Below are 25,319 nucleotides of genomic sequence, written 5' to 3'. Positions count from 1 at the left end.
TCAAAATAATCATGTGGGGTTGTAGTTCAATAGTATCAATATGCAAAGAGTAAAACTAATTATCCCAGGCATGCAATTTACTACGTTTGATATAAGGCTTGACAATATATAAGCCTAGGTGTAACTGTGTGACCCCTGTTAATACAATACTTAATAGAAGGATATTGCCTCAGAAGTGCCTGGCACAAGTCATCAGTCGTCATGAAGACTGTGTACGTGAGAAGGAAGTCATCCAGGAGAGTTTCTGCAGATGAAGACAAAAAAGCCCAACAATACATTATTGAGAGCAGGAAGAGAGTATCTACTCCTGTTAGTGTGCATGGCAGGAATAGGACCCCCTCCGCCCCCAAAAAAGGTCCAAAGCATACAGAATACATCAAACTTTAAGTTTCAAACAGTTAACAATATGTCGCCACTGCAGAGATCAGTTCCTTTAACAAGTACATCCTCAGTTCTCAAAGAACCAACAAGCACGAATGTGCACAAAATAAGCCACAGTTTAGGAATCGGTAGGAAAGAGTCCTTATCGTGAACACCACCATCCTGGTTGGCTCTGCTGCATGCAAAACAACCTTTCCACCAGCTAAGTTGTTCTGGAAATTCAGAAGAAAAGCTTTTAGTAATAGGAGAAAGAAAACTGCTATTGCTATGTGCTGTAATTAACATCTACGTACAGTAATTGAGAACCATGAAATAAATATATTCAAATATTTAGCTGGTTAGTCTTGTAGACATCACTTAAGTGCTGAGAAGTTTTCTCTAAGGTGTACTTAATTACATTATAGAAATTTTTTTTCTCTGCTGACTGTCTCTACCCACTGCAGTTGTAGCACCTCGGGTTGTCAGGATGAACAGTACTGCCAGTTTGGATCTCAGTGTAACTTTCTCATTCTTCATTCCCATGCCACACTAGTTTTAGGATTTTTCCAAACCTCTACCACACGCAGCAGGGAGGCTGAAAGGACTGGGTTTGCTCTAGGATGAGAGGAGGACTCAGGGGAAATCTTGTGGTGGTCTTCAAAAACCCAATGGCACAGTACAGGTAAGATCAAGCCAGACTTTTCCTGGAGGTGTGCAGCAAAATGACAAGGGGCAACCATCAGATACTGCAACAAAGGAAAATTTGTCTAGATCCAAGGGATCTTTTTTCCTCCTGTGAGGAGGGTCAACCACTGGGACAGGTTGCCTAGGCAGACTGCAGAATCTCCAACATCAGGTATATTCAGGGCTTGCCTGGGCAAAGCCCTGAGCACCCTGGTCTTACTGGACCTGCTTCGAGCAGGGGTTGGACCAGATGCCTTCACAGATCCCTTCCAACTGAAATTATTCTATAATTCTTAAACAAATTTGCTTCCAATTTTAGTAAATTACTCCTATATGATGTGTGATCTAGGAATTAATTTGTATTTGGCTCACAATCAACAAAACCTTTAGCTTTCTGCAAACAGACAAGAGAATTATATTGGTCTTTTTAACCCCAAAATAAAAATGTTTGTGTTTGGTTTTTTGTTTTTTCTTCCCAAAATGGTAAGATTTTTTGAGGCGTTCCTGTTCACCATATTTCTTTGAATTCCAGCAGATATACTGTGTTCCCTTTAACAGGAAAACAGGTTTGCACCTCCTGCTTTCTCAGATGAGAACAGGAACATGGACAGAGGCTGATCAATAACAGAAGTAATAGCAGTTATACTGCAGAGCAAAAAATACTTTACCAGTACAAGTAGTTGTTACTAGTTAGTACCAGTTATCCAGTTGTGATTTAAGTGGTGGCTTTACAACTGTAAAGACTTAGGGGCTGACCCATACTTCACATGGGGCTGAACCATATCTCACATGAAAAAGATAAGGCTGAGCACTGATTTCCTTATCCTGATTTTCTCATTATTTGTTCGTGATTTGTTCCACCCCAAGCTAGTGCTTGTGTAGGTGTGTGCAACTGAGAGCACCCCAGCAGCGTTTCACACCAAGGCTGCAATTTCACAATAATTTAGACCAATTTCAGTTACAGCTGCCCTGGACCTCCTTGTCAGTAAATTATTGACCCCATAGCTGCAGTGCAGGATGGCAATAAGAATTCATCCATATATCATTCAAAGCTAAATACCATGTGGATATCACATGGATGGAAAGCTAATGACATCCCACCCTGTGAGCATGGGATTCAAAATACCTCCATTGTCTTTAAAAAAAAAAAAATAGATCTAGCTAGATCAATGCATTTAACACAGCTGGTCTAGGGAAAAAAAAAAAAAAAAGGAGTCCTGATCTGAAGATGCATAGCTAAAACCCCTTGCATTCAGAAACAAAACAATTAAATTCTTTATATTTCACCAACATTGTTAAAAATGGTGGAAAGTATTATCTCTGTATAAAAAGAATATTTCGTCTCAGGAAATGAAAAGACATTGTGAACAGCTTGTTCTGTATCTGAAAGGTCATCTATTCATTCTGTTGCACATCTTTTGGATGATACAATGCCGCTGTTAAAAGTTGGAGGTTTCACAAACATTTATTTGGAAACTGCTGTTCTTGGAGTCAACAACCACATTTTAGTTCTTGACTAAACTATGTGACTGTGCAGTGATCTTCAAGAAATCAAAGACACACTTACAACAGATTATTTCCACAATTTTCTACTCTGTATAGGTGATATCTGAGTTTCAGCAGTACATAGCCATGTGTTCAGGACAGAAATTAAATACTAGCTGAAGCAAAACAGGAACACTTATCAAAATTGTTCAAAATAGCATGATTTTCTGTTACTAACTGGTGTTAAAATACCAATTTAAAAGTTTATTTTTAATACCTGATCATTTGTTTTATACATGTCTACCTTCAATTCTTCCAGCACCCCAAAGTGTTGGGGTGGGAAGAAAGGCTGGTTTTGCTATGATTTGCAGTTTTTGCTTTTTTGCTTAAACTTTTTGCAAGAGCTATGCTACAGATATTACTAATGCAATTCTCTCAAAAAAATTAATGAAGAGAAGATGAAAATTGTATGTTGGTTCACATAGCTTACAACTGGTTTTAAGCCCTGTTTATCTCCCTCTCTCTGCATGCTCAATCATACATCTATCTGTTCAGTCTCTGGCTTCTAACAATCTTCTCAAAACAAGGTATATCACTCAGCCGACTTAAAGTCGCACATAAGTATACAGAGTGATTTCCTTTTTCTTCTAAATGCAGAGGAAATGCTAAGAAGAAGAAAAGTTCACAAATGATGATTCCCATAGCTTGCATATAGGCTAGATCTCTTCAAATTGCCTCTGAACTTGTTTAGAAATTTAAACCCTAAAGGAATGTTTTGAACAAAAAAAGTCTGGATTCTACATGTGGTCCATTAATAACATCATTCATCCGTTAAACTACTTTAACAAGTAAGCAATGAAAGTGCTTTTGCTAGATTAAATATCTATTACCAGACGTCACCTAAAGACTTCGCAACAATATTCGTATTTTAAAATGCCTGCACTAGCTTGTAGGTATTTCCCCGACGTCCTACTGTTCACTGTAACTATCTTCTGTATTTTCTTCCTAAATGCACTGTAATTTAAAATCATTCCAGAATGGTTTCTCATGCCATAGCAAGGACACAAAACCTGAGGGTGTACTGGTTCTTCAAAAATAATTTGTTCCAAACAAACAATTGCACACTTCTCAGATACTGTTGGACATTAATACATGTCCAGAAGTAATGATTTGCTGGTCTTAACCTGCAAACAGAGAGAAAGGCTAAGCATGAGAGAATTTATTCACAGCAAATTTTTCATTCTGTATTACTAATGGCCACTAAGAGCAGTAAATTTGAATGAGGAAGGGCTCTATGTACAAGTTGGGCTGCTAATTGTGAACAGAAGTCTTTCTGGGGTTTTTCTGTATAGTCACAGTTGATTTAAGAGTTAAAAAAAAAAGAGGCACTTCCAGTCAAATCATTAATTATTTACAGTGCACCATACCCCCACTCAGAATGGCAGTGAAATGCATACCTCTGCTTTTAAATTTTACTCTGTGTCCCAGTTTCTGCATAAATTTGTGACCACCTTCCCCATTATTCCCATAGAAAAAGTTTTTCTAGTATTTGTAGCAAACAGGGAGAATAAAATGCACAGTAATAGTTGGAAAAGGAAAACTCCCATTGGAAGGGAAGTCTTTGTGCAAAAGCCTGTGATGCTATGCTATTTTTTTTAATTTCTCTTCTTCATGAATTTTTTATTTAATAATTTTCTTCTAGCCATCAATCTAATTTTTCTTTGTTCCTCACAATTTTCCTTTATTTGGCTAAGCAATTATTACAAAGTATGCAGTTAGCTTGCAGCTATGGAATATTTCATTTCAAAGACAATTTCAAGCATTTTAAAGCTTCATTAAGACATGCAACAGAACCAGCACAAGTTCAATGGGCTCCTGCTCTTGCAGCTCTTTGGGGGCAGCCTTAGGCAGTAATCTCACCACGCCGAATGTGTGCAAGTACCATAGGCATAAAAATAATAAAAAAGCAGGCAGTGTGCTTGTTTGTTATTAAATAATCAATTCACACCAGCTTCTGCTGAGACAGTTTCTCACGGGCTGTGTCTGTCCTCTCCTTTCCCCAGGTGAAATAAAGCAGCGTGGACACCAGCTTTACCGGGAGCAGTTAGTACTGCTCTTCCCATCTCTCTGTGATATCCAAGTCCTTCTGCAAGATACATTCAGGGTGGCTGAGGGATGGAAAAACATGGGATGTTCTAGTCCATGTGGATTACCCAGGGAACATTTGCTTTCAGCTAGTAACTAAAGGACCCAGCAATACGTCTACAAGAGAAGTTGCAACTGTATTGCATGTACAAGGTGATGACAGCCAACGGCAACGATGGTGTGTTTGGTGGGGAAGGGGGATCTAGAGTCCCAAATGGTCATATATTTGGATAAACAACACATCATATATTCCCATGTACTTAAAAAATCCAGAGGATTCCCTGCTGCTTGCCATGTGCCCACTTACCTCTCTAACCAAGATCATACTCTTTCTTTCCAAGAGGGCAACTCTACAAATACTAACTCAATGTGAGGGCATGTTTTTAAATGCCAGGAGGGTAGAATGGGTTTCTCACATGGGTTTACACACCAAATTTGATTTTCCAACGGTTTCTTTTCTCCCTTCTCCACCCTCTTCTCTAGGCAGGGTATCAATCACTAAGCCTTAGGACAGAAATGAATACAGATCTGTAGCCAGACATCGTTTGTGGCGCACATTTAACAAACCAGGACAGGCAGTACACTTCATGGTGTTGCCACATCTAACACCTGTAAGCTCTTCTCAAACTTGAGCATTTTCTTAAATGTGGTATCACAGTGGTACAAAGCATCAGTGGAGCAGTCTCACATTAAGAACTTGTTACATAAACATGAAAAGAGACTTAATCTGAAGGAAATGCCTTTCTCAAATGGAGTAAAAGTTAAATTCTTTCTATTAAATATATTTGAGGACAGTCTTTAAAAAGCAGATATTTCAGTTTAGCTGTCTCATAGAACGAGTAAAGAAGGAAAAGTAGGGAAATATTCCAGTGTTACAGATAGATACACCTCCCTAACTATCCACCTAGCAATCTGTAGGTCCACATATTATTTACTAGTTTGCATGTGCACCAACCAGGGTCTTTAGACCATCACAGCTAAAACAATACTGTATACACATTTACATTGCAAACATGTTCAATAGCTCAAACTGAATTCAGAATATACCTATTGCTCTATTACTAAAATTAGACACCCCGTCCAGTTAAGCCAGATATAATAATTCCTAATGCCAGTACTGAGTCATTAATCCCTTTATACCCATAAGAAGAGACAACTTGAAGACAAATTCCAGTTTGTCCTGGTTTTCTGATCACCCTGTTAGATCCTCAATAGTTTTTGTTTTGCTGCTTCTCAATGGCTACAAAAAAAAAAAAAAAAAAAAAAAGGTCAAAAATAAGCCAAACACGTCCTCCCACTTTTGGTGACAAACTGTGATTGCTGAGGTGACAAGAACCATTCTCTTTTTCATATCAGACTTTACAGGGCAACTTTTCACACCCTATTATTCCCACTCTATAGCATTTCTGTTTCCATGTTCTTTCTTTGCCACTACATACTTATTTAAATATTAAGAAAAAATAAAGCTATGCAAAACAAGGTCAAGAGGATTTTAAATATGCAATGCAGAAACCTTTTTTCTTATAATTAGCCAGTTTACAAAAGGTAATTTCCTCTATATAGAGGAGTATAAACATATAGACACTGTGCCTATAGACTCTATATTCCTTTATCTGCAGATTCCTTTATCTGTATCATGAACTGTTAGTTGAGGAGAAGGTACTAATAGTGAAATCTATTAAACTGCAAAGGGAAACAACTCATCTGTTGGTTTGTTGATTTTTTTTTTTTTTTTAAAAACTTATCACTATTCTGAACGCAAATCTCTTCCACTTGCACTGTACAAATCCATTGTGAATGGCTGTGCAAGAATTACAGAAAGATTTAAGGGTTTTTCAGACTTGTATTCCACACTAAATCGGATTATAAGAAAATATAGATAAAGTACTGGAATGCAAGTCTTTTTCCACTTTATGCAAAGTAGCTATTCAGCTTTTTCCAAGGATTTGGTGGAGGAGGCCAAACCTGTATGGAGACTGGGGGGGGGGGGGAGGAGGAAGGGAAAAAAAGATTGTCTGAATGAACAAGCCACTGGAATTCACAGTTAACTCGTAGGTTAAAACTACTCTTACAGCAATTTTGTGGTGTCAGTTCGGCAACCCTTACTCTGCTACAAAGGAGTTGCAGTTTTCACTATGAGTATGAGAGAATTAAGCTGAGTAAAAGGATGAATTCGGTATTCATGTACTGAATTAAAAATATTACTCAGTCAACTCTCTGCTTTCCAAGCTGAGGAAATCGCTAAATGCCCTTACTGCTCAATATATCTTTCAGAAACATACCAAACAGAAGGAGATGGTACGATCTTCTTCATCCTGAAGCATGTTAGAACCTGAGTATAATGTATTGGTGGGCAGCGTGTAGGAACTCCAGCAGCATGAAATGTGAATGGGGGTTACACATGCATTTTTCAAACATCAATGCAAACTCCGAGTTTTGTGCGTTAATGACACCTCTTTGGAGTCGGGGGGGGGAGGGGATTTTTGAGAAAGACAAAGACAGAGAGAGAAATAAATGTATTTTAGACAACATACAACAAATTCTAAAACTCTTTAGCTATGCCATTTCCCATTTGTGATTAAGGCAAAGACGAGGGGATGACCATATGGTCAGCTCCTGACATCCCCTTATGTTAATAGACTTATCAGTATTAGCCAGAATTCTGAATTTAAAAATCGCCAACAATTTCAAAATTTGCTCTCATTTACATTCGCTGCGTCATCCCTGTCTTGCAGGACCAGCCACTTCTCTTTAACATTCAGTGCGGCTCATCCTTCAGAGTATATTTGGGAAAAAAAAAAGCCAAAACCAACTGAATCCTTTGGGGTTTTTATCTCCCTGTCTATGACTGAAAAGCAGGGCTCAATAATGCTAATGCACCTTATGACTTCAAAGCACATACTGGAAATATTTTTTTTAAAGAAAATATTCACTGATGGGGTTAGCAATACCATAACTGCTCAGAAACAGTTAAAACTTGCATTTCTCACAATCATCAAGAAAAGCAGCCCTATGAGATGGGGTTACAGCTGGGCAAACAGACAGATGAGCTCCCTGTGCCTGAGTAAAATGGATGATGATTACTTACTATTCTATAGGGAATAGACATTTTTTGCTATTTTAAATATTCACTCACTGAGTTCAAATTAAACTAAATGAGGGCTACAGCACAGCATTTTCAAGTTTTTCAGCCTCTCAGTGCTGAAAGCTCTTAAGCTTGATAAATTCTTGTCACCCCTCTTGCTCCTTTCTGTAAAATGAGAAAAATTATAATCATACCTCAAGGCAGACACTGCTACATGTAGAATTTTTGCATGTTTTTGTTCACATAATACTATGCAATGCTCTGAAACCTTTCAGCAGTGCAAATGCATGTCCAGCCAGTGGTAGTTGTAATCAGAAAATTGCTTGTTCTGCAGAAACGGAAAAATGATTTGAGGGCGACTCTTTTCAAAGATAGGAGTTTCTCAATAATCTGTAATTCCACAGCAATTTACAAAAAATGTCAGGATGTCTCCGAGTACAAACAGTAAATGCAAACTGCTATCATTACTATTTGATCTAGCAAGATATTGCTCACGTCTGAGAGGGTGCTGAGTGGTCCTGGATCTCCCCTGAATCCAGCAGATGGCAATGGCACTCAGGACCTTGCAGGATTAGCCCTTAATCCAAAATCAAATCCTCTAAAAATGCTATGCCACCATGGACACAGCATGAAGCAAAAAATGAAAATCATGTTGAGAAAGAAAGGTCAATGGAAAAAAGAATATCGATATATAATTTGCTGCTAATGTATTAAAACAATTATAGTAGTTATGTCATCTAACCACTGAAGCACCAAGAAATCAATGCACAAAGGAATAAAGAGCAAGCCATTTATTTCTGGTGCTAGGTTAGAAAAAGAAAATACATAAGGGCAAGATATTTAACCTGTACAACCAGAATTTTTATTAGAGCACAAAAATCAGAACTAGACATGATTTCTAAGGTCATCTCCCTGAGATTTCTGGCAGTATTTTAACATCTGCAGAATGAATCAAACACATTCTGTCTGGTAAGGTCAAAGACCCTCCTAAAGCTGCATTCCAGTTGCTGCTGTCACATGTATTGGAGCAGTTTCATATTTTGTTTGAGGGACAAAAAGCCCTGAAACCACAGGCAGAGAGCAAATGTCAAACTTGTCTGGCTTTAATGAGGCACTAATTTTTCCACATAGAAATCTGAAGCTCTTTTTTTTTTCCCCAGGTAGGAGGGAGCCCTGGTGATTAATGTGCAGCTATAATGGTCGGGGTTATTTGAAATTATTGGACAAATCCACTACGCCTTATACATTTCGAAGTATTAGAAATACTGCCTATAGCAGTCACCCTAAGATATTGCCACTTTTTGTTTAAAAAAGCCCTTGACTACTGCAACTAAAACACTCAAGCTTTCCATGCCGTGAAACTTTACTTGACAGTAAACTGAGGTATTTTAATGTGAAGTCCTCACACAAGCCTCGCTGCAGAAGGCAGCCACTCCTTATTTGCATCAGGCATCTCCCAAAGTACTTTAGGAGAAAAACCCACCCTCTCTTTCTACAGATTGTTTAAAATAAGCCAGCCAGGCCAGGATTGCCTGGAGCAGCAGGACGGAGGATAAAAGATTTCATGGTTCCCTTTCATCCTTCTGCCCGGGGTCCAGCTGCCTGATGGGGCAGAAGCGCCGGGCATGCAGCAGTAACAGCACAGCACGCTGCTGTCTGCCCTCACGGGTTTTCACCCGCAGCAGACACACCGCCTGGCACCCCAGCCACTAGCAGGTCTCGGTGAAAGTCGTATGAGCAAGTGCAAGGCAATTTTCTGCTTTTCTGCTTCTATCTTGCACCTGGACTTCTTTGCATCCCTGCCATTACCCTCTTCTCCAGGCACCTAAAGAGATGCAATGCTCTCCAGCCCGGACCCCTCAATGACACAAATTCCAGGTGCCACCGAGAGCTGTCACTGCCTCAGCGGGGCCACTCAGACCTTTTAGTGCCTGGTGGCAGCGCAGCCCTTGCACACACAGCTGTCCTCCAGCGAGAGACAGCAGCGCACACGAAAAGGCTGCGTCACCTGCTCCCTCTGCCGCTGCAAGCCTGGTCCTACCAAGTGGGTGCTATGAGGAGCTCATGGCTGCTCAAGCCTTTTCCCAGGTCCAACAGCTCAGCACACATTTGAGTCTAAAGGGAACTCTAAAATTAGACTAGTTGTTCGACTTCCAGAAAATTAATATCAGGGAAGATGTACTTAATCTTCATTCTTTTCATCTTTGCTGTCCGACACTCATATGGCATTGAAGAAGAACCAAGTTTCAAGTTCAGCATGTCTTTCTCATCGCTGAATTGGAAAATCTACTCCTAGGAAACAGTAACCTTCAGATTTAATATTATATATAAATATTAAATATCATCACATCTTCAAAAAAAGATTGAGAGTTCTTAATTTTTGGGTCTTCAACTTGAGATACTTTCAAAGAGCCTACTTTTCAGTGACATTTCTGGGAACACGAACCCAAATTTTCTGTTTACAACCCAAACCCAACATCTATATATATTAAAAACAATCTTAATTGGCAGTATTTTCAAATACATAATAAGTTAAGACTATTAACCCAAAAAGTTTTAACTTCAGTACCTAATGACAGGCTCCAAAATCCACTGTATTTGGACAATATCCAGTCCAGCAGATTACAACAACTAGAGTATAGTGACCAGAATACATTCCATACTGGTACATAATAAGGATAAAGGACAGGTCAAACCACACATGGCAACGCCACATCTAAAGCTCTGCAGGTCAGGTGCAATGCCTAGACTTCAGTGTGCAGTGTTATCCCAAGCACCTGCTGCTTATTGCTTTCCATACCAACCAGAGGGATAGGTCCCTTAAGGGAACAGAAATGTACGGATCCGCACTGTGTATTTTTAAAAGTGTTTAGCAAGAAGCTTTGATCTATTATTTTCCCCCTACAAAGCAGCAAGGGGAAATTTCTTTGTGCTTCGGCCCAGGGAAGGAGATATAAGTAGAATCTCGTTTGCCCCTGGGAGCCAAATTATCATAAATATGCTAAGCAGTGCAAGCTCCCCAACATGTGGCTCTGGAGCATGTGCAGTAAACATCACAGCGACTCTTCAGGGAAGCCTAGCACAACAAAGCCTCCACTGGCAAAACGCTCCTGGCTTCTGTAGATTTGGCAGAACTGCCTACAAAGGGAATGATGGCATTTTCATCTGAGCAAGAACTGTTGGATTTAGGCCAAATCTCTGCATAAGATGGCAATAACATGCACTAGACTAATGTACAGACCACTGACTTCTTGCAGCAGGTGAAACAGCAATGCACTTGGTGTCTTGGGTTGCACAGACTAGGTTAGGGTCTTGCAGCTGTAGCCCACCGTCATGTAACGTCAAAAGCAGCAACTCACTTGCCAACATCTTCTGACATATGGAGACAAAAGGCCCAGCAAAGGTGCTGCATGGCTGTGACGTGTTACAGGCTCTGCTGGGCAGGGGACAAGGAGGAGGAGGGAATACATCTTGCAAACCTCATAGGAGACCCGACAGTCTTTAGCATACTGCAATCTCACTGCAGCGCTGAAGGATGCCACGTCCAGCATTTTGCCCCAGAGTGTACAATACTTCAGGCTGATGGACACAGACTGCTCAGATACCTCTGAAATAACTTATGCAATATCTAAACACCTACAACACACAGCAGAGACCTCCTTGTACTGGGAGGGGGGTAGCAGGAGGGACATGACACCCAAAAGAACCCCAAAACCAAACAGGGCCATACTTGCATCTTGCATTTCTCACACCTGCCTTCCTCCCCACTCCCCGGGGCAGTGAAGCACAGCTTCACAGTGTAAAACCATAACAACAAGCATCAGAGCACTCATAAGGCAGCTGCATTTTGCTTCCCCATGTGGTGAATGGGTTCCAAAAAAACCTGATGCGTTTCATGATGGTGGTGTTAAAACACAATATTACATTAATTGTAGACTTATTTACATGATATATGTCCTTAAATTATGAACCTGAAATTGTACTTGCTATACTGAGACACCCAAATCATTCCAATGACAGGTTACCATGTAAATTAAAGACAGCTTTACTCCTCATTATTACAACTTAATGGAAGACAGCAATAAAAAAATGCCTTGTACACAGTCTGTGTACGTATTAAGAACATCTAACAACTTCAAACTATTGGGTTTGCCAGTACAACCCTGTACTGACAGCAGAATGAAAGAAATAACAAATGTTCTTGCTTGCACGGTTTAAAGATCATACGGGGGTAAGACACGAGGAACAGACATTACCTGGAGTTCAGCTGCTTGTAAGTATTAAAATACCTGCATGGGCATAATTCCCTGTGGCAGCAGAACTGTGCTCTTGCGCAAGGACCTTCGGCTGCTTGCAACACACAGTAGTTCAACATTACACTTTTAAGAAAGAACACCTTTATTTTGATAATTTTCAAATTATTTTCACTTATTGGGGAGCTCAGCATTAGATCCTTGATTCAGCTGTACCATAATTACTCAGGGATTTTATTTGATGGCCTTGCTTATTTCAGTTAAATAAAGCAGGGATATTAAGCAATTACTGGATGAAAGCCCAGTGGGGTAATTTTCTAAAGGTGTATATTCACTTCTGCTGTTATTTCAGATTTTTAGTGCTATTTATTGATTTAGTCACATAAAATACACCCAGAAAACAGCTCTCAGATACATATAACTTTGGACTGGTATAGCCCAGCTTTCTTTTCCAAGTCTTATGAGATACTGTATCTGTCATGCACTAACTGGAAAGCATCTAATGGAAGAGATGCATTCTGTATCTTGTAGAAATTGTTCAGTGTTTACCCCTTCATCAACACTGCCAGCTGTTCCTTGGGCTTCCACGGGGCACAGAGGAATCTCCTTGGCCAAGATGTAAACTGTACCTTTCTGCACAAGCATACATTAATCCGATGCAGTGTTTAGGATAAAGGTAAAAATCGCGAACTGCAGTAACAGATAGGATACTGTATTCAACTGGGTCTCTTGGCTCATCTGCTCCATGACCATGTTTCACCACTATACATAACAACACCTGGCTGTGACTAGTGCTTGCTGCTATCTTTCATTTCTATAGCTTTTTGGCCATAAGTGCCAGCATGGTTTTTGCAAAACATGCAAGCTTTATTTTTCCCTTGTACAGAGAAAGGGAGGCAGACACAAGCCCAGCAACAGCACTAGCTGAGGCTGGAGGCACTTGCCAAGGCTGAGAGTACAAACCCAGTGTCCTCACTCCGGTTCTGCTCATCTCTCTGTGGTCCCACGCGGACAATTCCAGTGCATTTGACCTCCTGCCAGTGAGGCCAAAACCACCAAATGCAAGATTCAGAGGGTGATCCCACTGCAAATCACCTTTCCCTGTCAAATTTCCAAACCCTTTTCAAATGAAATAGGCTAACAACAGCACGCTTTCTAGTTTCCTTCAGCATTTCTTTTTCTTTCTTTTTCCCGAAAGGAAAACTGCTTTTGCATCTTAACTGCCTGTCCAACTGTCTGTAAGTCTTGCTTTCCCGTATCACTGTAACCTTTGGATCTGTTGACAAATTTCAACCAAATTTGAGACAGGGCAGCAAATTCTCAAAGACACTATGTTCCTATAAGTAATGGGAGTAAGTGCATCTGTAGAAGAAAGAGAGACAAATTATTGTCTCACTGAAGTAAGGGCTGCCATGTAAGCACAGCTATGTTTGTGGACATAAAATAACTCAGCCAAAGGAGATGTAGTGATAGAGCCTCAAGCTGCCACTGGTAGGACTGGGCTTTTTTGATTAAAAGATACAATCTATCTCAAACACTGGGACTACTAGCATCACTGAGATATCCTCCTTATTTAAAATTCTGCAAAGTGGGTCCATACCCAGTTTCTCTAACAAGGCTTCCAATCACTGCTGTTCCCATATCTCTGCTGCACCAGGTTGCTGGGTCTTCTCTTAGCAAACCCTAAAAATTCCCAGGGCAGAGCACTGTCTCTTACTTTGTGTTTGCATAGCACCAGTCACAGACACTGTGGCTTCTGAATGCCTGTATATATGTAAAATGATAACTCAGTATCTTTCTGCATTTGTTTCTGTAAATAAGGATTTTTTCATTAAACTGCTTTGCTTATTCAGTTAGTCATTAAGGCCAATTATACAAATCCATTTTAAATTTTTTTTCTTACTAAGAAGCAGTATCCTTTCTATATCATCCTTGGCTAATCTATGGAAAATCATCAATTACGTGATGACAGTCTCCTTAAACAGACTGCAATCACTTGTCCACGGCTGCAGGCCAGTAGACACTTCTGCTAGGTGTAACACCACCTATAGCTTCTTTCAGGTTACAAAATAGTGAGCATGTATTTATTTTACTAAAGAGTGCCTGTCAGAGAAGGTAGCAAAGCATCTTAAAGGAATACTCTGAGGATTACATACCACTGGTTCAGCTAGCTAAATACTTCCTATATAAGAACATATATTTAAAAGCAATTTTCCAAATCAGTTTTTAGAAACACATCGCTGATTACAGTAAATATACAGGAGCTGGAATCAATTCTGTTAGGAGCTGCTGTTTTAAAGACACAGCAGCCCACATCCCAGAAGGACAATGAAGTATAATATGCAAGCTCATTTAATCACTGTATCCAATTACAAGGAGGAATAAATCATCACACACATGCCTATGTCTGAATTTTAAAAAGTAAATAAATCATTCAAACCAAATGCTGTGAATCTCTGGATTCACAGATTAGCAGGGGAAGTGGTGCATTCACTTCCTATTTGAAATGAGAGTATCCAAAAACTATTAACAACATCTAATTATTTTAAGATAAATACAAAAGCTGCCTTTTTTTTGTTCAGTTTGGAGCTTGATCATACAGAGCTGCCATTCTCTGCTGTAGGGAACACAAAATCTTGACAAACATTGACCTCAGCGGAGCTTGTATATTGTCTAATGACGGACTTTCCTAGTCTCTCTGCCCTGATTCATACCCAGGACTCCCCTAAGTCACAGGGGTTCAGAAGAGGAGCCTTCTTACCAACACTATGAATAGCAGCACTTTGGGCAACTGCTCCTGCCCTTTGCTGTAAATCCCTCATCTGTAAATCCCTCATCCCAGACCTACATGACTGTACCCTCTAGGAGGATGTGAATGCTCTCCATTTGTCAAGAAAACCCAATACAGTGGTTTCTTGGAAAGCTGATGGCATTTTCATGTTTTTCAGATACTTTTAGAAAATTGTTATTAAAGATTTATCCTTCTTTGTAATCAAGAACATAGCTGTAAATTCTCAAATTACATCTTACTAACCTTGATTCCCTGAACAAATTTCCAATCCTTTAAACTGAGAAGTTAAATCAAATGCCCTATGGCCCATCTGCACGTCAAAACCCTCCCCCAAGTAGGGAGATCAGATTCTCATTAATACTAACACAATCTGTATGCACACATCAAAGAAAAAAAACTGCTCAAAATATTTACACAAGCTGCACAAGCAACCCTTAAGATGTGCCTAAACTTTTGCTTAGAGAGATGGGCCATCACGCTGGAGACTTAAACAAAATTTGCCTCAACCTAGTGACACCGCACCAGGATAGACCTCAGAAAAATGCTTTCTTGCTGCTTTGCAACAGAAAATAAATACTGGGAGAGTAGAGAAGGTCTGGGGAACGCATGGGAGAAGCCCAGCTTCAGCTGGCAGAGACCCTTCCCTGCCTACAGGTTTAGACTTAGCTTGCCCAACATGCCCAGGTTTCCTGACTGACCACGTCCCAAAATCTCCATGCGTGTGCTTTGGGGCTTCTGCTCAACCCAGACCTCAGGGGTCCAGGGAGCAGGGGAGCCCCACAATGGCAATGGCTTCCCAAGGCCTCACACTGCCCTGGGGAAGGGCTCCCTGCCCACCGAGCAGCCCCGCTGGGCAGAGCACACAGCCCCGGCACAGACACCGTCTTCAAAGCATTTGCAAGCTGTGTGGCCCAAGAGCCCCACACCACTGTCACAAGGAGAGCAAGGAGGGAGCAGAGAGCATCCCTTTCGTTCCCAAGCCCTGCTCAGAGGGACATGCCTTCTCTGGGTCAGCAAGGAGCCTGCAGCACGGCCAGGGCTGCTTCCTCGCAGTCAGGCTGGGCTCAAGCAGGCCAGAGGTCTGTGTCTGTTTGCCTGTCCTAAGAATTACTCAGCCAGCCCTACGTAGCCTCTTTGTTCATCCCCATGCAGCTGAAGGTGGAGGTGAGGAGGTGTTTCATCTGCCAGGAGTGGGGTGCGTGCGTGCGTGCTGGATTTCTAAATCATCCAGTTGTTGCCTCCCTGCCACCGCTTGCTGGCACATACCAGGATGGAAATTTTCCACCTGCCCGTTACAGTTATCTCTACAGACAGCAATGCAACAGTAAGAAAAGAAGCTGTAGTCACCTTAATAGGCAAAATGTTTGCATTTGCCAGTTATTGGTGGTTTCCATGCTCTGGGGCAACTCTGCACGCTCACTGCTGCTTTAAGACTTTGAATGAAAACCCCTTGACAACAGGGATCTGACAAATGCTATTTGTTTGTGGTTGTTTTTCACTGTTGTTTGTTTGCTTCCAGCTTGTGGCTGTGCATCCCCCATGATGTACTAACAGTAACAACTAACAAAATCCCATGGACAAGGCTCCTATCGGGGCAGGGAATGAAACCCAACAAGGGTTTCTTTATTGTATTGATGCCGGGGCTCTGAATTCACAACTGGGAAAGAACAAAAACAGTATCTGGCTTTCTGGTTTTAGCTGCAGTGGTTCCTAGAGAGAGGTCAACAAGCTCTAAATCCTAAGAAACAGGGGTGGGGAGAGTTAAAGAAAGGCTGCTTGGGGAATCAGTAGAGCCTTCTGGGCAGCAGGAAGAGGAGGGATACCGGCAGGAGGGGGATGCAGGGTGCAGAAAAAAAGGAAAGAAATTGAAAAGCACTAGAAGGTGAGGTATAAAGGCCTCTAGCAGTCCCAGGTCAGACAGCATGATTTCTCCATGATTACATCCCTGATTCTGGCAATTTGTATCTCCATCAAGACTCAAGTTTAAGCAAAGGAATAAAATCACAATTCATCCCAAATGCTGTCACAAGAAAGCCTAAGTTTTTTATTATTAGCTTCCATCAAAATTGGATCCATCAGCGCTGCCACTTTATTTACATTGATCTATTTTCCTCGTCCTCCCACCCTCCAATTTTTTTGCCCTCAGTGTCCTTGAAAACAAGCCGTCACATTTTCACTTCAGAGGGAGGGCACTGATTTGGTTTCAGACGGATCTCACAAGCGTTTCTGAACGGAGACAAGGTTATCTCAGGATCTCAGCCTGGCTCAGGAGACAGCAATGCGAGCTGCTGCCACAGGATAACTCACATCAGTATCTTTCACCTTGTCTAAAAGATGGGACAAGCAATTTACTTTATTGCAGTAACTAACACTATTCCGAAAAGCTCTTTCGGCTAGAACCAGCTATACTCTGTGAGGGTAACTGACATCTCACGAGAAACCTTTGGCTGTCAAAGTGCTGTAATTCTATTCCTGTTTCAATCTCCAAAAGGATCAAAATTGACTTTAAAAAAAAAAAAAAAGGATTGTCTCCAATGCCAACCACACAGACTCTCCTAAAAGGTTTTATATACCCCAACTGATACCAAACTGGATCAAGCCTTTCCTTCTAAAAAAGCGACAGCAATTTACAGCCTGTATTATGAGCTTACCGACTGCAGTTAATGCACAAAGCTTTTGAATTTATGCCAAGCGCACTCTGCTCCATTATCTCCTCTTTAGACAGGCACCTCCACTTTCACAAAAGTATTCCTACTACAACCATCTATTCCTACATCCAACAGCCGATCTTCTGACTTGCCCACTAAAATCAAAACCCAGCAAGATAACATAAACCACAGCAGAATCCCCTGCCAACCTCATCCAGCACACAGCAAATCTGGCCTTCAGAAGCTGCTGCCACAGCTGCTCTTTCCCCTCTTTCTTCCTTGGACATGATAGAGAAGGCAGCAGCCAGCGTTAGGGCAAGGCAGAGCCGAGCTCCGCTGCAGTTGATAATCCGGAGTGTGTTGGCACCAGTTTGCCAATGCCACAGACAGGTTCTCTCAAGCAATAGCATTTATTCAAGTACGCAGCAAGCAGAGGCATTTGGTGCTGTAATGCAGCCCAGGGTTGGCAGCTATTAAGGGAGATCTTAAGAGCCTGCAGAAAGTCTCATCAGGCACTATGCATGGAGAAATAGCCAGAAATCTATTCCAATTTATGGTTCACAAATAGGTCTTGGGTTGTGGCTTTCTGTTCTGAATTTCCCTGGGTGTCCTCTCAGCACAGGGATTTACAGAAAATGGTAAGGTGGTAAAGAAAGCGACTGCATCAGCACACTATACAGCTAAGTATCAACGGTAGTAACAGGCGGTAGTAAAGTAACGATAATTGTAGTTTGGCTATAGCCAAAACCAGCCCCTCTCCTGCTCACAAGAAGACCGAGGCTGCTACTTCCATAATACTGTGAAACCGTTTGAACTCAGGGCATGTTAAGAAGGATTGCGGGGGAAGGAGGAATTAACAGCATGAGAGTAAATTTAGTTCACAAGGGGAAAAAAGCGGCTTTGAAGAACATTTCTTTCAGATTCTTAATACACAACCTCAAAGCACAGGTCTTCAGTGAATCCATCCTTCCACCCCGTGGGCAGGGAATGAACACGCTCTTTATATTCCTCAGAAAATGTTAATCTCACAAAAAAATCATTGTATTATAGCAACTTTGAGCACTGGAAACACTGGAATTCAAACCCCGAAGACAGTGTGTGAACTGTATTCTTGGACTCAAAAGATACAGCAAGTATGTCAAGATACAGTTTTATGTTTTCAGCATTCTTACATAAAAACTCCCCCACCCCATGAAAGCTTCCTTCCAAAAAAATCTGAATTTCAGAGCACCATATCCAAGTTTTATAACATTACAGAGAGCCTGCCCTTGGGAAGGAGTGCTTTGCTGTATTCTGAGAACGAGCTTCCGACTTAACAGCCACGTCACTAAGTGCTAATAGCAACACAGGAGTCTTAATGGACAAACATCCCTACTTATGTCAGCAGGTGGTGAACCTCTGTGTTGTGGAAGACGAACACAAAAAGAAAGTACTGAAAAGAGTGTCCAGTTTTTCAACAGTCTGCAGGTCAGGGTTTGACAGTAAAAAGCCTTAAGAAGGAAGGGAAGGAGAACACCACTAAGTGGTGAGGATGAGTAAATACCCAGGAAAGATGGGACACCTGTGGTGAAGGGCACCATGGTTGGGGTTCCTGAAGGACTGCATGGTCTGTGGCTCCCGCTGATGAAACAGGACGTGCGGACACTTCATAAGAAGCAGCAACACTGGTATTTCAGTTTGCATTTCCAGTTCCTACTCTCAGTTAACTGACCTGCCAACCCACACACCATCTGTTGCTATTCCTCTTGTGGTACTCTCTTATAAATCACGTCTCACTTTTTCTCTAGTAGAAACAGTAGCTTTGAGATAACTGTATATGTTTTATAATTAGCCAGCTTCAATGCTTTACGAGCCACATTCTGGAAAAACATGAAGATAGGGCTGTATCTGGGGCTGAGAGGATCTAGAAAGTTGTGCCACCTTCACAGTAGGGGTTGTCCTCTCCCTTCATACGTTTCACATTTAGTGGTTTGATCCCACTGCTGCAGAGGAATCGACTTCCAGCAGACAGAAGTCAGTGAGAGTTACCACAGTTCAGACCCATTTCAGAATTTGGCTATGACTTTTTGCTAAGCCCCAGTCGATGCTGACTTCCTTTGCCTTTGACATTCTTACAGCTCACTAGAACCAGTATGGCATTAGTTGCAACAGAAGGGATCTGTCCTGCTTTGTCTGCAAACCTGCAGCTGTGGAACTGACCCAACCTCCAGCGTAGCATTTAAGCCAGACAAGGAATCAACCCAAGTGGCTGGCATACTTCTAAGATGACATCTCCCTTGTCAAGAGAGATCTCTTTGGCATCACCACTGTGCAGTGACTCAGTTTTCCTTTTTGCCTTTTATGGCCCTCAGTCCTAGCCATCTGACCTGGGAACACTAGTTATTTGTGCTAGATTTGACGCTGACCAGCCACACTCAGGTCATTCGAAAAGGACTCAGACCAAGGCAGAAACTAAGAGGCAACCTCTACTACTCTTTTATCGCTAAAATACAAGCATTTTTTAAAAATAGACCCTTTTGAGATTTTTTTGTCCCTTGCATACTTACTTCTTGAATCAACAACACAAGACAATCAGCAATTATCAAAAGCCCTATTCTGAAAAAAGTTCTAAAGAAATACTTCTCAAATATACAAACATGCCTCTATAATCTCAGCTACTTAATGCATTTGTTCATTTAGAGATCTATATGATCATATATCCTTTCATATATTTGAAATACTCCATTGGTTTGACAATTCATTTGTATCACCTAGACTTCCAATGTCATTAGGGTGAAAGTGATTTTACAAATAACTGATTAAAACTCTTTAGGGCCACACTGGCTTTCCAGAAACCTTACCAAATTCCCAGTGTCACAACAACTTGTCTCACAGGTACCCCATGAAAACGTTTACATCACCCAAGTCTATTTTGCAATACAACAAATTAACACATTCTGCTTTTTATGACTTAAAAAAAAAATTAGAAGACGTTTTCACTGTCAGAAGAAAATTATTGATCTTCATCCCTAAAAAAGTTCTCCTGCTAGACCTGCACTTCTAAATTACTTTCTGCTTAAATCACTAAGATCATCAAAATCCCTCATATTGTCTACAGTGCACATCTTCACAATAAATGGTTTCACAGTAGGCTTTCATGACAGCTCCTTATCAATTTCTCACATAGCAAAAGGTGACAACTAGCTATAATGAACCACAGTATTGCAGAGAAAAGACTGAGGGACTAAGAATACTATGATCTAATTGAGTATCTTTTAGCTTTTTCTTCTGCAAATTTGACTCAAACACAAACCACATGAAACACCTGGGGCCCTACCATCGCCCCAAGCTATTCTTGCACAGGGTACAAAAAAATTTATTTAGGTGCCCAAGGTGCCAAAAGGTGTCTAGGTGCTCCTGAGCACACTGAAACCACGTGTTTGTCTGATGGCTACCTCAGTTCCTTTCCCTCCTTGAAAGGGTCTACTATGCTAGGCATGCTTACACCATGAAAACTATTTGTGGTGATGAACTGAAAAAATACCATCAGTACCTACAGAGAGAGTCCTGATCATGAAGACAGAGTCCTGATCACTAAGGATGTTCGTCATTCCCCATACTGCCTCTAGTTTCCCAGTCATTGGATATAATGGTGAGACAATCCAGGAGCAGCATCCCCAGACTCTGCCTTTCCAAAAGTTTGCCCTAAACAAGCTTTAGTGCTCAAGTGCAAAAAAAAAAAAACAACCACCACCACCTTTTTCAGGCTCCAAGTCCTCATTTCCCAGAAATAACTGTCTGAGCTCCTGCCAGGAGACAGCATCTTAGACATATTCCCCTTGCTGGCATTTCCTATTAGTTTAGGCACCGCAGCGTGTGACACACTGTCTGTAGTGAATCCCAGACACGGCACTCCTTCTGGACGCTGATTCAGCTCACTAATGTGACAGAAAATAAACCTACCACAGGAAAAAAGATACAGTTTCCTACTGAGATACTCGGATCTACCTGGCACAAGGTCAAACCAAGTATAGCAGAGGAGAAGGGGCTACGTGGCAATGAACAGGAGGACAACTGGAGGATGTCAGATCTTCCCACTTGAAGCCAGTGTCACTGCTGGCAGCCTTGGTCCCAGCCTCATGCTATCCCCAAGGCTCCTGCCTCTCTTGTCCCAGCTCCAGGCCCCACCACACCATTTCCAAAGCCATTCAGCAGAAAACTGTTCACTCTCTGCTGCCAGCTGAACTGATTAGTCGCTCAGTTGTCCTACCTGAAGGAACTAGTACCTTATTATAACCTTAGATTCTGATTAATTGCTTCCAAACTGCAATGTGCTGCATGCAATATACTGGGTCACATCAAAGATCCCCATAAAATAGAACCAGGTCTTTGACTGGGGCCAACAGAGGATGCCCATAGGAAGAAAAAAAACTAAGAAAAAGACAAATGCAGAGTTATCTTTCTCTGATATACCCTCCTAGCTGCCAGCAACTGGCAGCGTAGACTTTCCAAATAGGAAGCTGTATCGACATCACTGCAGTGATGGAGTTTTTGCCAGGATTTTGCCTAATTTAAGCCCTTCCAATCTTTGGCTTCCACAAAATCCTCACAACAATGAGTTTCACAGTTTAGCTGTGTATCATATCAGAGAAGAACTTCTCTTTATTAGTTATAAACCAAATAATTTCACTGTGTTACAAAACACTTCTCGTACGATGAGAAACAATGAATAATCTTTCCCTACTCACCTTCCCCACACAATTCATAGTCTCACAGATCACCTTATGCCTCCTTTAGAGAAATTGCTTTTCTATGATGACCAGACCTAGGCTATTTATTCTTAGATGTATTTAATCTATACTTCTAATCGCCCTTGCTGCCCTTTTCAAGCTTTTTTTAGTTCGCTTACAACCTTTTTGAGCTGGGGGAGAAGAAGGAACCATATATACATAGTTATACAATGGCATAACTATGGTTCTTGCTTGTCTTCTTTCCTAATTGTCCCAAATACTGTCTGCCTTTTTGATCAATGCTGATGAAAAACTTCCAAGAACTATCTACACTATCTCCAAAGACCTATTTTATGCATGATATTAGCCAATTCAGCACCTCTGCTGAATATGTATAATAAGGATTTCCTTTTCTCCATGTTAGAAAATGCATTACTTTGCATTTTTCAAACTTGGATCTCATCTGCAGTTTTATCACGCAGTCACACAGATTTTTATTCCTTTCATCTTTCTTCAGCCACGGGGCTGGTTTGAGGGGGCCCACTCCCAACTAATTTTCCCAGTCCTACACTGCCCCATTGTCACTACTTTCATGAGGTTATTTTTGAGTTGGATCAGCTTCCTGATCTAACTCATCTTGCAGAAACACCTAAGCAAAGTTTGTCAGTATGACAACACGACAGCTCAAACAGGCAGTCAGAGGTGGGTATAATAGGATGTACAAGAACATAACCTTGCATGGCCACCAAAGGTGAAACCATGGCTTCAATTATCATGAGTCCCTCAACCATTTAATATTATCAGCACATGCTGTCACCTCAGTTTTCATCCCACACTCACCAGCACCTCAGTCTTCACTGGGGACTTCTTTCCATTTTAAACACTGACAATTTACTCTTACCTTTCATTTTCCCTCTTTTAAGTCATCAGTCCTGAAAAGAATCTTCTTCCTTATCAAAAGGATCTTTAAATTTCTTTAAGGATTTTTGGCAAGGGACTTTATCAAAAGCATTCTGGAAATACAAACATTAAGATATAGGCAGACCAGACCATATATACCCTCATACTCCTTCAAATCTTTAACAGCTCTACAGGATACAAAAGATCTGACTTATCTCTGAAAAATAACCCTTTTTCCTCCCTTCCCTCAGTATAATATTGCTGCATGCATTTCTTCTTTCTACTTTTACTGTACTGCCACCCAATTTCCCAGAACAAAGTCATAAATTTACGCTGCAGTTTTGCATCTAATCAAACTCCTGCAAGCAAGTTCAGCTGCTAAAGGCACCAGTCCTTCTCTCCTGCGGTCCTCACCTGCGTGTCTCCCACTCCCTGCCACCCTCTCCCTGTGTCAGGGGCAAACTTTGCACCACTGACAGATTAAGTGGATCAGGAAACTGATCCGTCTTAAAACTAATAATTCAGTATTTCCTTGGTTAGTGTCAACCAGGACCAGCTCCCTGCTCGGGTCCACTACAGAATCACACGACAGGCTGTAGAGACACAGAGGGACCAGTGCAGCGGCAGGAATGAGTGGCTGGGCAAGGCTGAGCTGCTTCTTTTGACTACAGCACCAGTTTATGCTGGAATAATGTATTGGTAAAATGACAACCTTATTGCTTAGATGTTCCCCAAATAGAATCATTTCTTTTAATTGGCATCACATTTTCCACCTTCCTCTGCCACTGAAGCCGATTTATATGATAGATTACACACGACTGTTAGGAGTTCAGCAATTTCATATCTGAGTTCCTTTAGAAGTCTTTGGGGAGTAACATCTGATCCCGGTGATTTGTTACTATTCATTTTATTGATTTATTCTAAACCCGCTTCTACTGACACTCCAATTTGAGACAGCTTAGACTCATGCTGCATGAAGCAATGGTCCTGTGCGAGATCCTCCCCAGGTTCTCTTACACTGAACACAGAGTTAAATGATTATTTTAGCTTTTCTGCTATTCTTACACTGATGTTGCTCCATGCATTCTGTTAAACTCTCATTCCTCTCCTATGGGCATGGCAGTAACATGCATTTAGCCCACTCAGTTCACCAAGTTTTCCTAAGACTTTGGGGAGACGTTTACAAAATCCCTCAAAATGATGACTGGTAAGAGGAAGGGCTAGCAGGCATTTATTCTTTCCATCCTAAAAGCTGGAAGATAGGATCACAAAGTGTTGGGCAAATAGTTATTCTCCTTGACATCAGTCCACATGCATCAGATGATACACTCATGTTGATTGTGTGGCAGTCACAGGAGCACGTTATTTAACTCCTTTTACTCATCAGTAATAAAGCACAGTGAGCAAGAGTCCTAACAGCATCCTTTATAGCTAAGAAACAAACAAACAAAAAAAATCAAAAAGCAATCAGACTTTTTTTTATTATTAAACAAAAGACAAAACCTAGAAAAGGCAGCGCTGTATCCCTTTTTTGCAACATCACTTAGCAGCTGACTACAATCAGCTCATGCAAGACACTACCATTCTCCTAAAAGGTCACATACAGTTCCTCAGAGGGTGCCATTACCCAACATCAAAGCAATGCCATTGGTGCAAGTGTAGAAACAGAACAGACTTCTAGGACAAACAGACATGGTCTGAAGGCCCATCCTAGATGCTACGTTATGATCCTAATGCCAAAACTGCTTCTGTGTGACAGGGGAGAGTTCCCACTAATCCAAGGGTCATACATAGTCCCAGATAAGGTGACACAGCATGGTACAAAGGTCATTACTCCTTTCTTTTCCTATTCCTAAGAAATCCAGACCATACTTACACCTTTCTGCATCTGTTTTAGCTACATCATGAGGATTCATCCTCTTTTTCTGTCCCGTTAGCCCTTCTCCAGGCCTTTCATCATTTGCCATCCTAACTTCTGTGACAGCCTGTCTAACAAAAGTATCATGCCTCCCCCCTTGCCACAATCCCTTTCACCCAGTCCAGTAAAAAGATACGTCAGTTAAGACCGACACCAGCACGTTGCTCCGGTCTTACCATTCCTCATTTACATCCTTTCACCAGATCTCCATTTCCCACTGCTTCTTGCTCTCAAAGACCTTCACAAATCAATCTCTTCTTCTCCCTACTCATTCCCTAAAATGAAACCCACAATAGGGAGGTAAAAGACAGCTAGTGTCATCAGATGTGATGAGGGAGATT

At 41.3% G+C, this 25,319-nt stretch overlaps 1 protein-coding gene across 2 annotated transcripts in view; it reads right to left on the bottom strand.

The window, feature by feature from the left end:
* Positions 1-25,319, bottom strand: part of RAPGEF5 (Rap guanine nucleotide exchange factor 5) — a 167,896-nt gene that overhangs the window by 38,148 nt on the left and 104,429 nt on the right. For both annotated transcript variants that reach the window (XM_072854152.1, XM_072854153.1), the window contains one exon: positions 166-244. In XM_072854152.1, the coding sequence (XP_072710253.1) occupies positions 166-244 (79 nt within the window). The remainder of the gene's footprint in view (positions 1-165; positions 245-25,319) is intronic.

This window comes from Ciconia boyciana, chromosome 2, assembly GCF_034638445.1.
Source record: "Ciconia boyciana chromosome 2, ASM3463844v1, whole genome shotgun sequence".
In the NCBI taxonomy this organism is placed as follows: Eukaryota; Metazoa; Chordata; class Aves; order Ciconiiformes; family Ciconiidae; genus Ciconia; species Ciconia boyciana.
Note: the sequence above shows the minus strand (reverse complement) of the source record. Positions and strands in the feature narration are given on the sequence as shown.